Source organism: Uloborus diversus, chromosome 2, assembly GCF_026930045.1.
Source record: "Uloborus diversus isolate 005 chromosome 2, Udiv.v.3.1, whole genome shotgun sequence".
NCBI classification, from domain to species: domain Eukaryota; kingdom Metazoa; phylum Arthropoda; class Arachnida; order Araneae; family Uloboridae; genus Uloborus; species Uloborus diversus.
This window is the reverse complement of record NC_072732.1, coordinates 31,753,269-31,771,028: the sequence shown is the minus strand read 5'-3', so window position 1 is coordinate 31,771,028 and position 17,760 is coordinate 31,753,269. Positions and strand designations below refer to the sequence as shown.

Below are 17,760 nucleotides of genomic sequence, written 5' to 3'. Positions count from 1 at the left end.
ATGATAATTAGTATTTGATATTACTTAAATCAATACACTGCGTCAAATTTATCAACGTATTTCACAAGTAATTCATTCTTTCCAATTTTTATGCGAGACATTCCTACAGTTCACATTACTGTTACAAATACATATTCATATATATTTTTTTATTCCGTTTGACCTTCTGCTTTTGCTTCAAAACCCTTATGGCACTCACTTTTATCTTTTAATAACACTACAAATATATATATTATGTATGATAGTCGAAGGATATTGGGACGTTTTTTACATTTTTCGTTGTAAAGAATACTATATACTATTTTTTACACACTTAGAGTTTTTCACAATAATTTGCACTTATGAATTCATTTTAACTGATATACCGAATTGTTAGGCGCAATAAGTTTTTATTATTCAATTTTTACGAAAATCTACTTTCTTCGGCATTTTTTCCACCCCATGTCATGTGGTTAGTGTGAACAAGCTAAAATAATGGTTAATAAGTGTAATGCGACTTATAAAAAAGGATGTAAAAACATAAAGAAAACAATTTTGACTTTAGCAAAAAAAAAAATGTTCAAAAAAAAGTGTTAACCCTAACCAACTAAGTTTAAGAAATTTTAATCAGTTGATTACAATCGCGATTTAAGTTAGCTGTTTTTTGCAAAAATAAACAAAAGAAAAAATAACGAATATATAAAACGAATCAATAAGAAATCACTTCATGTAAAAAACCAAAAATTCGCTCTAATGAACTAAAATTATTGATACAAAAATCATTTCGATCAAAATGACTCATTTACTTAAACAAAAATGAATAAATAAATAAAACAAGAAGTTCCGTCTAGAACTATACGAGCCTACTTTCCGGTATACCAATACTACTTTCTAGTACCTGATCAATATTCTCAAAAATAGCTAAAATCGCAAATTGTTTCAAACATATTTTTGCTAATTTCTATTAATAAAGTATTCCTCACACATCTAAAAAAATTGAAAAAAAAAAAAGCAGCACCTTTTAAACAAAGCAAATAATACACTTTTTTCCCTTAAAAAAAAATTCTTTAACAGCTTTCAAAACGAAAAAATAATAATTAAAATTAATAAGCTTATTAAAATAAATACATCATATCAAAAAAAAAAAAAATCGTTTCTTTTTCCCCTGTTGCTAAAAATAATTTTTTTAATGAATTAATGCACTTACCAAAATAAATAAAAGCAATAAAATGTCAACTTAAAGAAATACTTTTCATTGTCAAAAAAAAAAAAAAAATCGTCTGCTCATATCGTTATGTAGAAACATAAATGACTTTGAGTTTATTCGCCGAAAACTGAATACCTAAATTAAAACTTTAGCGTGAAAATAAAAACAAATCATATCAACAATAATTATTTCACAATGAAAACCATAGCTGCGGAGTCGGAGTCGGAGTCAATCTCATTTTGGGATAAAGGAGTCGGAGTCAATCTCATTTTGGGATAAAGGAGTCGGAGACGAATATCCAAGAATCGTAGTCGGTCATTTGTCCTCCGTGTATAAATTTTTGCCAAAGCTACGAAGTCAGAGTCGAAGTCGGGGAGTCGGAGTCCGATTAATTGTCGGGCACAGGAGTCGGAGTCGGAGTCAGGTGCCTCTAAATTCTCAGAGTCGGAGTCTGGAGTTTGGCGTCAATAGCTATTTCCAACAAAATTTGTTTGAAATAAATCGCCTTCAAATACGGAATCTACATTAACTTTCAGTTTCCCCGTAGGCGCTAATGTTAAGTTTATTTGAACTGTTCAAAATCGGACAAAAAGTAGTTCAAATCAAAAAGTGAAATATGGGACTGAAGTGTCCTCGTCGAGATCTTTTGAACAAAAAAAAGTTTGTTCGAATCGGACTATTCATTCAAAAGTTATTAGGGGGGGACAGACAGACAGACCGACAGACATTTTTCCCCATCTCAATACCCTACTTTCCAATTTTTAATTTTTCGATATTTATTTAATTATTTTATTTATTTTTGATTTTTTTTTTTTTTGTTTTTCGCCACATTTTTAAGATGCATTAAGCCTTCTTTCATGCTTTTTTCTTCTTTTTCTGACTTTTACTGGGAAAGTAGGCTAAAAACTCAACAACCTGGTTACCAAGTTAGATTTTAGTGTTAATCATATAACTAAGATATTAATATGCTAATGATGATTTTTCTATCACTAAAAAAATATTTTAAAGACAAATCATGCTTGACAGTTATTTTATTTATTTATTTATTTTTAGTTTTATTTTATTTATTTATACATTTATTTATTTATTTATTTATTTATTTAGACTTTTCTAATCATGTAGCCAAGATATTAATATGTAAGAAATATTTTTTCTATAACTAATAAACAATGCCAAAGACAAATCGTGATTAAGATTTAATTTTACTACTGTTTTTTTTTCTTCCAATTACATAAGACTATTCTGACACAATTTTGTCTACTTTGCAATAGAACTTGATAGATCAGTATTGAATGCTGTCTGAGACGCAGTGCGAAGTGCAGTACCAGCAAGAAATATCTTGTGATGGTAACGTTGATGCAATTTCAAATGCTGTACCGGTATTCGCCATTTTTAAAATGTGATGCCGGAATACTGGTATTAGAAATTTCTCAAAAAATTATCGAAAACATATTGTGTCGTTGTTATGTTTGATAAGTTTGAACAAAAGTTGTTTTATTTATGAAACAAATCCTACCAAAGAATTTCCACAAATTAGCGTTGGAAAATCGAGTTAATTCCTATACATAATTAATTAATTCAAAATATACATTTCATTTATTTCTTAGTGAGCTAAACATTAGAACGATGTAGTTTTTGTTACAAGAGGTTACGACGGTCACAAAAAGTTATGTTCGTCACGCTAATAACTAATTGCTTAAATATTTTTTTTAAATCAGCATTTTAAATACATTCCTGGCAGCTCTTGTGAAGAGAATAAAACGCAATTTTTTTCACTATAGTACTATAAAAAGTGTAGAGCGAGAAGTATGACGTTTTGTGATGAACGTGAATAACTCTTCAACATTGAATTCAAATTAGGTTTAACTGGAAAACATTAAAAAAATCGATAAAAGAAATTACAGAAGCTTTAAGTTCAAAATTTTCGCAATAATTGAAAAAAAAATCATTCAATAAATACATGCTTTAAAAATTGCACGGTACATTTTTGAATTGGTTTGCAGGTAATATTTACTTCCTTTTTTGAGCAATCACGATTGCTTATTGCTTTCATTTGACTGTTTTAGCGTTCCTATAATTTTATTTTCCCACCAGCACCCTGTGCAGCATCACCGTCGACCGGCTCCTCACGATGCTGCACCTATAGCGAAAACAGTCTCCAGGTTGCGTCCATATCCTACACTCACACGCATGCATACACGCACGTACACACACACACACAAACACACATCTACACACACCACACACAAACACACATCTACACACACACAAACACATACACATACACACACATATATACACCTACACACAGACACAAACACATACATACATACACCTGCACACCCACAAACACACACAAACACCTACACACACACTCACGCCGGCACACAAACACATCCCCCCCACACACAAACACTCATACACACAACTATCCACCCACTCATGCCTGCGCACAAACACAAACACACATGCCTACACACACACACATACCCCCTACACATAAACACACATACCTCCCCCCCACACACACACTCGTGATTGCGAAAAACATAATTTGAATTCAAGATGACAAATTTCAAATTAATTTTTTTTTAGATTTCCAAGGAGTAATTATTCTACGACAGGCATCCATCTTGGAAAGACAGTTGCCAGATTGGAAAATTCAGAACGTTATATTTAAAATGTTGTCTAACACATTGATATAAATTGAGTTTCAACTTTTGGCCTACGGGTTGACATTTTCGTTTAATGAACCATTCAGGAATCATTGCAATATCAGTTCTAGAGATTACACACTAAAAGTTTTAATTTAATTTTCCTGCTGTGTATTGGTAAGCACTACACAGTCGAACGAATTTTAAATCAAGCACAGTACCTGTTTTCATTTACATTTTCGTTCAGGAAGTTCTGTATTAATGAATCAATAGCAGCCGTAATTTATTACTTCTCAGAAAAATATAAGAAACTTTTCATTGTTGTCAGCACAAGTTTTCCATTCAGTACAAGTAACAAGTAAGTAAGTTTATTCAAGGTATCATAAGTTTATTTTTCCCAAACGCGGATCCAGAGGCGGTCATGTGGGACATGACACCCATCTCCCTTAACCGACCAAATATGGCCTAAAATTGCACTTTAGGGGCTTTGGAACATCTTAAAATGACGTTTAGTGGCAATTTTCATTAATGACCGTATATTTCTTCTGTGAGTGCTCACGAATTTGCCACAGATATACATTTTAAAAAGATCACTTTTTCAGGTCATGAAATGCTATTCAAATCAATTATTTATTTCGACCCAACGATAAAGTTAAGTTTAAGATGTATCTAGTACCAGCCAAAACCAGTCTTTTTTTTTTTTTTTTTGCAAAAACAGAGCACTTTAACAGACAATAAAATATCTTTTTTGAGATATTTAATTAAAAATATATCTGAAATGAGAACCACTTTTTCATGAGTATTTTCTTAGTTCCTAAGATTGGACTAATTAAATTTGTTTAAAATTTCCAAGGAAAATTTTCTTGTTTATCAGTGTTATTACTTTTTAAATGCAAGAAAACATTTTAGAAAGTTGATACTTCATATTATCATATATGATGGCAACTTATATTCGAATACGCCACAGTTAAATGCAAAAGCTCAAAATTGCGGAAATAAAATGCAATTATATGTTTGAGAATGTCTGATTCGTGCAAATGGATTAAGCAACAGGTGAACAAGTGGGTGGACAACAAACAGACGCACATTTCATCCATCTCATAAATACAATTTTTGTAATTAAAATATTTTTGAATAAATTAAAGGACGTTATAACTTATTTTGAGGCATTTTTAAAGATCTTAAGTTATTTTATTTATTTATTTAATTTTTACGAGAAAATAAACTAAAATGTGAAATATATATATATATATATATATATATATATATATATATATATATTTGAAAGTAAAAACTAAGCCAAAATAAAGCAACATAAATACTTTGCGGTTAAGTGAGATAATATATTCAAAAAAAAGAAGACAAATAAATTACTAAAATCACAAATGCAAGATTATGTTAAAAAATGGTTTATTAATAGCTCCCCCCCCCCCTTTATTTCAAATAAGATTTTTCAATACACCAGTGCCTGATTTCTTCTGCCCCTCCCTTCACCCTCTTTTTTACTGATTCGATTTACTGGTGGAAAACCGTTTTTGAAGAATTCTACGTCCGCAACAAAACGCCCAACAGAACGCCCATTAAAACTAGCTTATAGGAATTGCAAAAGCGTAAGTACGGGTTGGATATCTGAGTAAAGTTTCAAGGTCACAAGTTTAAAAATGTGTGAGACTTTTACATTCCAAACACAAAACAGTTTCATAAAACGCCACTAATAAGACAGTCTTCTGGGTTTTCAATTTCTCCCAATACTGTTTACTTCAGACAAGATGGTTGTAACATGCACTATAAGCAAAGCTTTGTTCACAGCTCTATACTGGTGAACTCTTTGTTTACTTCAGAATTATGGGTCACATTTGATGGAACGTGTCCCGATAAATTAACATTAAATTGTTTCATTTATATCGTTGTTCGTGCGTTTATATTTATTTAAGTGCCTGATCTCTAGCGAGGAGAATTCCCTGTAAGGTTGTTTTTCTACTTCCCAAGTGTTAGTCACTCTGCTGTAAAAACTCTTTTACAGAATAATACCAAATGAAGACCTATGTTCGTTTAAAATTCTGTCGTAAAATGGTTTTTTGTAAATTAAGAAAAGAAATGCATATTTGGCATTTTATTTCTGCTGTTGTTGTTATATATTGTACATAAATTTTTGTTTGTAATAATCCGAAAGCATGCATCGTAGCAATTAATAATATTTGCAATTCCGAGTTCTTGTATGAGTCAATCTATTTATAAATGAGAATAAACGAAAAGAAATGTCTCTTGCTGTTGGTCTCTATGAAAGCCAGTCCAAGAACCATGCAAAACTATTTTTCTAGCTCAAGGTTTCTTAAAACCACCTGAAGAAACAAGAGTTAAATTTACTCCTTATACTTCAAATTATAGTTGAAAATGTTGTAGATCAGCATTTCTTAGACTTTTTTTGGCATGCGTATAGATAAAATTTGTGCAAAAAAATCGCTGACCGTTGTTGGTGGTAGGGTTTTTGTTTTTTTCTAATAAAAAAAATATTCCTCTAATTGCTGCAAAAGGAAGTCTGTTATTTTGTTCCTGCATTTTATCAATATGAATAAATGAAGCTCTTCTTCAATAAACTTTTCAATTGCGGGCTTGGAATATTCGTGAAACAGAGACAAAAACAATGAAAAAGCCAAAACCCGGAAAGTGTAATTAATCAATTAATTTATCAATTTTAATTTTTTTAATTTTAGTTTTGGATACGGTGAAAAGCCCGTATGCATTGGTTGAAATTAATGTTTCGAAACATGTATTTAATTATAAGATCTAGGATCTATTTTTATCAAAACTACATGAGAAATTTTAACAACATAATGAAACTTGATTTTTAAGAAATCAATAATCAAAAAGTGATCGAAATTTTATCTCGCAAAAGTTTTCGTAGACTAATCTTTGTACAATATCTATATATTAGTAAGCAATCAAACTTTTTATTATTTATTATGTAGTAGAGTATCGGTCAACAGCCTTTAAACGTCTCGGAATAAATTTTAACTTTATCTTTGTGTGTGTGTGTGTGTGTGTGCTATATCTGAGTGAGTGTTCAACCACACTTCGAGTCTCGCTGTTTCTAGTTCGCTTTTCGTTTTTGTGCCGTATTTTCATAATATAGCATCCAGATTTCTCTAAATATATTACATTAAGTTTAAATCTGGTGATTGAGGAGATATTTTCCAAGCTTAAGAACAATTTTTAAGACACCAGACGCAAACATTGAAAACTATGTGCTTTTTATCGTTATCTTTATAAATAACAAAGTTGTTTCCGATAACCAAATTTTGAACGAATAATTTAAAATTGTCTTTTAAAAATTTTGAATTAACAGCGTGATTCATTATTTTATCAACAAATTTCAAACCAAGAAGTCCTGATGCTGATGTGCCCTCTCACACAAGAGCACACTCACCGTCCTGATTAACTGATCCAGATAAGTTCTTAAGATTTTTAATTCCTTATTTTTTCTTCTCCTCACAATTTTACAGCATTGGAACCAAAAAAGCTGAATTTCTTTTCATCTGTAAATAAGACGTTATTCCAAAAAGTTTCAAGCTTGTTTATTATTGATTTTGTGATGGAAAAGGTAAGCTTTCTGTTTTTCACAAAAACATAAATTTTTCTGTCGGAAGAGCTCACATTTAATCAAGCTCCTTAGAAAACTTGGCGATTTATTTTAGATGAAATTAAAACACAGTTTTTTTCCTTAAATTCTGGAGAAACTTTTATAGCACTCAATTGTGTACTTTTCATAATTTTTTTAACTGTAAATCTCCGATCACGTTCTGTTAACTTTGCCGGTTGACCTTTTTTTACCTCGTTTTCGCTCCGATTATTTTCTTTAAAGCATTTTATCACGCACTTCACTATAGAATGGTGTAAACTAACTAATATAGTAATACTTCGGACCGATTTATCGCTACTCTGTTGAAACAAAATCAAATTTCAAATGGTGTTTTGTTTTTTACGAACGCCAACCATTTAAAACTAATAAGCAGAATATTAACGAACAAATAAACAAAATTAAAGTCAAATGACTTTAAAATGTCAACACAATGCAAAAATGATTAAAAAAAAAAGATGACAACTTTAATCATGAATTTATTCAAAAATATTTCAGTGTACGATAGCTTTTGTGGTGCGTTATCTTCGTTTCTTGACCCATTTCAAAATGAAAATAAGCCAATATTTTGAAAACACTACTGAGTTTTATTTAGAACGACATAGGAATGATGTGAACAAATTTTGGACTTCATATTCGAATTTAGTTTTGCTGTTTTTTAAGTTTTACTACAAATATTTAAAGTGTACAAACACTTTTGGGAGCCACTGTATGTTGGTGCAAATAAGGATGAACAGCATTTTCATTGCATTTTCGCAAGCACAGATGAATATTAGCCGACTGCCTTGTCTAGTGGTCAAAGAAGTCTGACTGCGATGGGGAGGTCCCGGGTTCGAATCCCAGCTCGGGCATAGATGTACTTTCGTCCTTGTCCTCTCTTTGTGTGAATGTATTGTTATGCTGTGAATGGTTGCTTACCCTATAAACATGTGTGAACTGTGGAAGTCGGACATCACACCAAATTATGGTACAATTGGAAAAGTGAAGCAGGGCACCCCAAATTGCCAGCCTAGCTGGCACACGACAACAATAACAACAATTAGAGGCAGTGTCGAATCTATAAGGCAAGCCGGGGCCCTTTCCCCGGGAGAAAACTTCTGAGGGTGGAGGGGGCCAGCTTTTGCAGATGTATGTTAACCTATAAATTAAGCAGAGTCAAACTAAAATTGACGGAACACGTGCAGAAAATTTTTACTTTTCCACCTCATGCAAATAGATTCGTTTTAACTGGACATTTGCCAATTCCATATTTACTGTGGCACACTGTATAAATCTCATTTTAGGTACATATTCCCTCAACAAACTTTTGTTTCTCCTCACCAAAATATTAAACAACGCTGATTTCATACGCTTTCACTACACAGATAATCTAAAATAACAGAAAGAAACTAAGTTTTCTGAACGCATTGAAAGGCATTTTGACGACATCTAAACTACATTCAACAGTACTAAATGCAGTAAAAAGAAATAACTCACAGGGAATTTATTTGGAAAAAAATAAAGATAAAAAAGTACCAACAACGAAGTATTAAAGCTTGTGATGGGAGGGTCCAGCTCCAGAATGAAATTATGTCGTTCATTAATTTTATACACTTTTACTTTACTTTCTATATTGTTATTTATTTATTTATTTTTGAACTTTTTTTTCTTAGTGAAGCAATAAAATGTCATCTTAAAATGTGTCCGGTGCTAAATATAAGGCCCGACTATGACTTTTGGAGACACTGCGAGCGAACTTTATTTGGTGCCCCTCTACTTATAGCATTAGTTGGAATATACTTCGGGAGTAACAAAATATTTTCTTTGTTGTGATATGATAAAGATACATCCTAAGTAATAAAATTAACTCAAATTTTGCCTCGCTGTAGTAAGACGTAAATATTAAATGTAGCTATTAAATTTAAATGTTACAAGAGTGTAAGTATATTGAGCCTTGAAGAAATTTCAGATTTGCGAAAGACATATGAACTGTAAGTAGAATTTTTTCTAGACTTAATATTTGGAAATTGGTATCGTGCAATACAAAAGTACTCTGTTAAAAAAGAATTTCATTATTTCGCAAATGGTTTCCTGCATTGAAATGACTCTTTTAGGCACGCCTAAACATTTTTAGATAAAAATTAATTATTGATTCCATCAAAGGAGAATTAATGAACGAATCGCGATATACGTTCCCTTGAATTCGAAACCACTGAGTGAAATGTATTCTGCCATTCTGGGCCTCTGACTCCAGTGTTACTTCTTTAGCAAACGAAAATACTTTTATTCAAAATATCGCTCATTTGGAAGAAGAGTGGCACAATACGAAGAAATGAAATTTTACAGGAGAAGCGTTTGAAGTTGAACTCTTCAGGCAATTTGCATTAAGAAAAGTAAGTTTGCTGTGCTCTCCAGTGGTTAATATTAGAACAAAAAATTATTATTTTATTATTTTATTATCATTATTTTCCAAAGAAGATAACGTCATTTGAAGCCCTTTAAGCGAAAAAAAAAAAGAAAACTTTATGGCACTTTTTTTCCAAATGAGCGATATGCTGTGTGTGTTCTGTGTTCTTTTTAATTAAATATATTTTAAAAATGCTGCAGAGAATTTAGTTAAAAAATAACAAATAAAACAGTTAACAGCAAACAGAAATTAATTCATCCTTTTGGGGGCCCGAGCTCCCTGCCCCCCCCCCTCCTCCCCTAAAATCCGCTGCTGGGGAAGTGTAAAAACAGGGACGGACAAGTAGTTGAACTTCAAAAGAAAAACTTTGTGTAAATTTCATTCCTGATTTATTCATTTGGCTAATGTTTTCAAAATGCATTCTTTTAACATTTTAAAAGCTTTCTTTTTCTTAGTCCCTAAATCCCTACCTTTTGTTTCGAAAATGGAAAAATGTCCCCATTTTGACAGTGAGAAATTGCCTTACCTCTGAGAATAAAACATTTTAAAAGTAATATATTTATATATTGGTAACAGTCACAACATTTTTAAGCATCAGGACTCCCTAACTAATTTTTAAATTACTTAGAATACTTTTATAGCAAACGAAAGTGCAAGCAATCAAAAGTTAACTGCAAATTAACCTATGAATATTTTAAATATGAAACAGCAAGCAGCAGAATAAGAACAGCTCAATCAGACTGTGTCAAGAAAAATTGAATCTCGTCTTGTTAGCGAAGTAGTCATGGAAACGATTAGCAATACAAAAGCTTACCTAGGTTTTTATTTCTTCAAAGCGAAAATTATCTTCATTGCTGATAGAAAAGATTTTCGCGGTGAACTATATTTTTCAAAGGTAAGCTCCTTGTTCTTAGAAAACTGCGAAAGGGAAAGAAAGAAATGAAAAACAGTAGTTAGAAAACTCAGACCCAATGTTTGTGAGAATTGTACGTAAAGTAATTTAATGAAATTTAATTATTTTCCATCTTTGTACGTAGTATTTTACTTACGTGGTAGGTATGAAAGCTTTTCAAAACATAAAAAGAAATTGTTTTTGTTAAACGGTAAAAATTACGTTTCCTACTATACTCTTTATTGTATATTGGTATCTAGATAATTATTTAACTGAATGTATAAAACATTTAGTAGTTAATCTTCTATTTTATTCTAGATTTTTAATTTCATGGCTTCTTCAGAATTCTTGCTTACTGAGAGCTCAAACTTCTTCATTTGACTCCAGTTTGGAATCAAACAATAATGACACAGGACTCACAAAATGTTCTTTCTCTCATATCGGGCTCTGGCTTCGTGTCTTTTCCTGTCATTAGCTGGAGCAGGGAGATCAGAGTCAAGTCTTTTGGTTTTGGAGTCCCCAGGAGCATGTGCTATGCAGCCATGTGTTCACGGCATTTGCATGGAAAACATTTCCGGTGGATACCAATGTTTTTGTCAAAATGGCTACACTGGTTTAAACTGTCAGACTAATTTTGATGATTGCCGTAGTGAACCCTGCGTCAATGGTGGATCATGCATTGATGGAATTGATGGCTTCACATGTGTTTGTGGCCAAGGATACACAGGTATAAATAAGAACAACTTTATCTTTTAGTTTTAGATAAAACATTATTGTGTTATAAAATTCTGTCATTTTAGCAGTTATATATGTTACAGTATGGGATCCCAAATCCAGAATGCTCAAAACCACAACCTTTCCAGATTTCGTAATTTTCCAGATTTTTGATTCTGAATCAAAAAATAGTGGATACTCTTCTCGTTTTGCTAATGTTTGTGCTAAATTTCTTTTATTTTTTGATCAATTTGAATAAAAATATAAACAAAAGTTATTTGAAGCGACATTGTTCCACTAATGTTGCTTTTTATTATTATGCAATGTGCCAATCAATACAATAAATAAATCATATTTTTCCTTAGAATAATTTTGTACTTTTTTTCAGCAGGCTTTGTATTGCACACTTATGAGGAGAAAAGGAGTTATCATGAACTGAAAATGGATGTTAAAAGATTGCTACACAATTAGGGGGAGATGGGGTACTTGGGCTGCGGGACATGTCTCTGCAAAAAATTCATATCTGCACTTTTTTACTATTTATGTTTTTAAATATACTTCTAAATTTTTGCAGACAATTGTTTTCTTAGAGTAAAATATGCAATACATGCTAGTTCCTATATCATTTTTTTTTTTTTTTGCTAAACAAGCATTTTACATAGAAACAAAATAAAACAAATAATTGATTAAAGGAATACAAAAATATACTTTTACTTAAGATTATCTAATTTTCATTTCAGAGCAAAGATATGCTAACTTAAAACTGTCAATTTTATTGTACTTTTTATTTGAAATATATGGGATTATTATAAGAGGATTCTTTTCTTTTTGGAGTTGTTTCATGCAATGCAATGAAGAAAAAAAAAAGCTTTTTCCCCCCTAGCAAATTTTACATAACTTTGCGTAAAAGTAACATGACTTATCCTTCCAAAACCCAGTCCAATAAAAGCGCTACTTCCAAAGCTCAAGAAGTAGCACTTTTATAATCCCAGATATCATTTAGCAAATCTTTAGTTAAATTTAATCTGCATTAATTGTCAATATTCAATAATTGATTTTTCTTTTGATTTTTAAAAATAATTGTGTGCTAATAGTGAATGCTTATTGCTGTTTTTAAATATATGTGATTCATCAATTAAAATCAATTTAATATGTTATATTGATCTTTAAACTTTATATTTTTCACTCTACACCCAAAAGAGAATTTAAGGTAGTTACAAAGTTTGCTAGTATTTATCATTAAAATTGTAATAAATGTTGTTTGAGTTATGCAGTCCAACGTGCCCCACCAGGGGGACCAACATATCCCACCCATGGGGCACATTGGTCCACTTTACGAGGTTCCATTAAAAAATTAATGTAAAAAACGTTTATCAATTCAACACTTCCAAAAAAAATCTGTGGTGTTGAGAAGTGTTTAGTGAAACTTATTGTAGAAAATCAAACTGCTCGTTAAATCTTTTGATAAGATAAAAAATGATAAGTAAAAAATCAGACTAATGTGTCCCACCTTCCCTTACAGCAAACGGCACCTAGCATTAAAAAGCTTTTTGGAAAAAAATTCTTCAAATTGTGTGACAGTGAAAACAAGTAATTGCCGAATGTTAACATTTTTGAATTTTTAAAACTGGGGGGGAGGGGATGATCTTTTTTAAAAAAAACATATTTAATTAAAAAGTTACGGATTCTGGGATTGAGTTCTCATTCTGAACCATCATTTAGAATCTAATTGCAAAAATGCATTTTTTTTTTTTTTACAGATCAAATATATATTATCTCATGTACCATAGTTTTGAGAATTAGAAAAGGAAATGTATTGTCTTACTTATGAAAAGAAAGATTTATTTTATTTATAGAATGACAAAAAGGAGAATTTATAGGTGCCTCCATGGGATGGCAAAGTGTAATATTTTGAAGCTTTTCATTTTTCTTGCTATTTTTGTTCTTCAGAACAGAAAATCTTCAGTTAAGCAATAATTCATTCATGAAACATTTTGTGCTCCAACCAATTATGTTGTCAGCTATTTTGTGCAGGAGATGTTCACTACAGACTACTTTAGGTCTCTGAACATCTTGCATCATATAAGTTTCCAATAAACATTTTCTAAAAAACAAAAAACAAAAATAATAATAATAATAATAATTTTATAGTTAGTTATGTGAAGTATGTATGCTATAATTTACTTTACTACTCAGGTTACGAAGTAGTCTACAGAAAAAATAGACTAACCCTATACCCATTTCATAATTATAGAAACAAAAAGTTTTAGTTCAAGTCTAGATCAAGGGTGGACCAAAAAATGTTTTAAAGGAGGTGCAATTGATTTTTATTACTTACCCTTTACTATGTATACTGGTTTACAAATGTTAATCACAAATGTATCAAACTTCAATTCCAAAACATTTTCCAAGGAGGTGCCCAAACCTCCCTTCCCCTAACATCATCGAAGATTATCTAAAATAGCACTGTTTGAACTTGATCGTTAATTGTTGAACAATATCAAAAGATTTACAGGTGAAGAGTTCTTTAAGGAGAGAGTCCTTATTGTATTCACACATAATCTGAATAGTCCAAAACCCTAGAAAGGGATCTTAGAAACAATAATAAGCAATTCTTCTAACACATTATTTATTACAACTCACATTACAACACTATTTTCAGCTATAAGAAAAAAGAATGTAAATACTGTTAGATTACAACAAACTGTTTTTCATGTATTTTTCTCTTTTGAATCAGGTGTGTCATGTGAAACCGACATCAATGAATGTTCCTCAGATCCATGTTCAAACAATGGAATTTGTGAAGATTTGGTGAATGATTATGTATGTCATTGTCCTTTTGGATATTTTGGTATGTGTATTTTTTAAACTTCCACAATTAAAAATCCAAATATTTTTAAATTTAAATTTATTTTAATTATTTCACTAAAAAGTAAAGTTTATTTTCTAATTAAAATTTCAATGAAAGCTCTCTGGAATAAAAAGAATTTCATGTTTCTTTGTAGTTGAACTTTAAATTAACCTGTGGTGTTAAATATTATCATTGTTTCACATGGAAATCAATTTTATATTACAGAGAAATCCTGTTACAATGCATACTAATATGATGAAATATTTGTTTCAACAAAATAAATTTTCTGTCCAGATTTAATTTCCATTACGTTGCTTGAATTCCATTACGACAAAATTCCCATTACAAGGAAAGAATTTGTGACCCCTTCAAGTTTGTCGTAACAGGATTTCACTATATTACAAGCTTTAGTACAATTAGTGTAGTGCTGTTCAAAACTTTTTTTGGTTTATATAATATACTGATTAAACTCTGATTCTGTTTAGCTTTTAAATTTTATAGAATTCCTAATTTTTCTATTCAATTTTATTGAACAATCACAGGTAGGAATTGTGAGCATTATTATAATGTTTGTGCTGCTGAAACTGAATTATGCAAGAATGGTGGCTCCTGTATTTTAGGTCCAAGTAACACAAGTAGCTGCAGGTAAATCTTATAAAATACAGTTGGCTCTCTGTTTAACGACTTTCAAGGGACCGCAAAAAATCGTCCTCAAGTAGAAATCGTCCTTAAATAGAATGCTTTTAAAACTAAAAAGGACCATTTGGGACAGTGAAACGCCGTCGTTAAGTAGAGAAAGTCGTTAAACAGAGAGCCAACTTTACGTATGTTTCTTTTCTTGATAGAGTTTGTAGCTTTTTAACTTTTACCCATTATAAAATCCAATTTTTGTATAACTGAGCTGTTTCAATTATTAGAATCTGAAAATATGATTTTTATGCCTGAAAAAAAAATCTAGTGGGATCTTGTTACCTGCAATCTAAAAAGCAATTCCCTGCATTTTAGTTCTGTATAGTAGAGCAGAGGTTCCCAAACTTCATACCTCCACGGACCCCCTCAGGAAAAATTACGAACATCGCAGACCCCCAGTCCATCCCCCCAGCGCTTGCAAATTTAAAAAAAAAATGATTTGACAAAGTTAAATATTTTTTCTAATATATTTTTTTATGCTTTTTTTCCTTTATATTTTTTTATTCATTGTTCTGTATATTTTTCAGAGCTCTTGTCTGGTTTTTCATTTTTTACATTATTATTTTGATTAATGGAGGTAAAATTCTATTTGAAATCCAATTAGGAATAAAAATGTTTCATTTGAAGTATAATATCCCAGCTGTAAATATGTGCCTTTAGTTTTGTAACTATATGAACTTCATCATGTACACAAAATTTAATTTTCAGTGTTTTTACTTCTGAGGGACAGGGGGGCTGCTGCGTCCTGCAGGTACTTAAGCAAGAACTTTTTTATTCCTCATAAATATATTTTCTTTTTGAATTAAAATATCGTCTTCAGTCTCGATTATATTTAATGTTTAAGTGGGATAGCACCACAGCCGCCCTTGCGTGGATTTGCAGATCTCGGGGGTCGGCGAACCAGTTTGGGAAACTCTGTGCTAGACAGGGTTGGCCGGATTGGACCCAATTGGGTTGGACCCAATGGGTTTTTTTGAAAAAACCCATTTAAAAAAACCCATTATTTAGCCCACTTTTGGGTTTTTTAAAACTTTCTGAGAACTTTTTTTTTAAAAATAATTAATTTAAATACTTTTACAATTTAAACTTCTTTTTTATATCTTCTTCACAATAGGCAATGGACATAAAAAATGAATTTTGAACTTTAATAGTATTTCTTAACTCTTAAGGGCATTAAAAAATGCTTCAAAGATTTTAAATAAATATATTTAACTTTTTTTCCTTCAACTGGTCAATAAGGAACTCAAATTATCTTGACTAAGTCCTGTCACGTCAGATTTTCTCAATATTTGCAGATTGTACAAAGGATACTACTTTAGCTAAAAAGCTCTCATGTGAATTATTTTCTGCAAACCAATACGTCACAAATCTCGAATAAACAAGGTATATTTTTTTAGAAATCAACAGGTTTTACAAATGGTCGGACAAAAAACGGTATAGGATGTACAGTATTTTCATTATCTTACGAAAAAGTTTAATATTTCTTACTCTGTACACAGAAATAGAAAAACAGGCAACATAAAATTCAAAGAAATGTCTTGATTAAGCTGGAATTCAGTAAAAAGGGATTTAAACTACTTGAAGTTCTACAGTAGTTTTGCCTAACAAAATGAAATACAATAAAGTAAAACACAAAAAAAAAAAAAATGTCGAAATTAAAAACGAACAAATAAACAATAGATTTTATCGCTCAAGAAGTAACTTTGCCTTAACTGTTGGTAATCATGGAAACTAAAAAAATCTGAAACTTCACCATTCTTGAATTTTGTCATCTTTTATACCTTTCTTCAGAAAATGCTGAATTTTCCAGCTTTTTTTATCAAGACAATTTTTGTGCTTTGTCCATATACTTATGCTACAATATGCTACGAGTACCCCACCTTTCCCCTAAAAAAAGACAAAAAAAACCCACATTTCTTTAAAAAAACCCAGCTTTAGTTGGGTTTTTTTGGGTTTTATTTAAAAAAACCCAAAAAACCCTGGGTCCATGGGCTTTTTTAAAAAAACCCGGGTTTTTGCCAACCTTGGTGGTAGAGCATCAAAATATTCATACTTGATTTAAAAATTCCCTCAGTATACGAAGAGATTTTACTAGTCTTTATTTGGCTGTCTTTACTTCTGAGTTCAGCTTTAGCTTTTATAAATTTAACGATAATGTCCAACCTAATGTCAAATATTTTTGATTGTTTTTCGCAAATTGTGAGGGAATCAATGACATATACACAATGCATCTGATTCTGATGATTCCCTTGGCACTCCTAGAATTAAGATTGCAATGAAATTCCATTTGGTGCCGAAGAAAACATGGAATACTTTCCCTTGTTATCTGGCTGCAAATTCATGTGCCAATTAGGGGGAAAGAGTAATACCTAGAAAAAACAGATTTTTTTTTTTTTTTTTTTTTGTATTTCTGTGCCCTAGTATCCTTGGTATTTTTATGATCTTTCGCAAGTCTGGCTTTGCTATTCATATTCGATTTTTTTTCACCTCTAAAAAATTACAATCAATAGAGCAATAGTTATGCAACTCCCTCCTCCCTTCCCAAGAGACGTCAATAAGCTAAAGAAAAAGACTTTCTTTTTTCTTTGGCTTTTGAAAAGAGCAAGAAACTTAATTGTATGGTCTACAGAATTCCAAACACAATAGATACTAAAAGGTTATCATTCATGCAAGGGCGCCCATATGCAAGTAAGGGGGGGGGGGCTCAGATATTTTCCCCATGGTTTAGCTGGGTATTTTCCCCATGGAAA

At 31.2% G+C, this 17,760-nt stretch overlaps 1 protein-coding gene across 1 annotated transcript in view; it reads left to right on the top strand.

The window, feature by feature from the left end:
- Nucleotides 1–11,178: 11,178 nt before the first annotated feature.
- LOC129235168 (protein eyes shut homolog) overlaps nucleotides 11,179–17,760 on the top strand; it is a 62,367-nt gene continuing 55,785 nt past the window's right edge. The window contains exons 1-3 of the mRNA XM_054868857.1: nucleotides 11,179–11,482; nucleotides 14,207–14,324; nucleotides 14,867–14,965. Of these exons, the coding sequence (XP_054724832.1) occupies nucleotides 11,179–11,482; nucleotides 14,207–14,324; nucleotides 14,867–14,965 (521 nt within the window). The remainder of the gene's footprint in view (nucleotides 11,483–14,206; nucleotides 14,325–14,866; nucleotides 14,966–17,760) is intronic.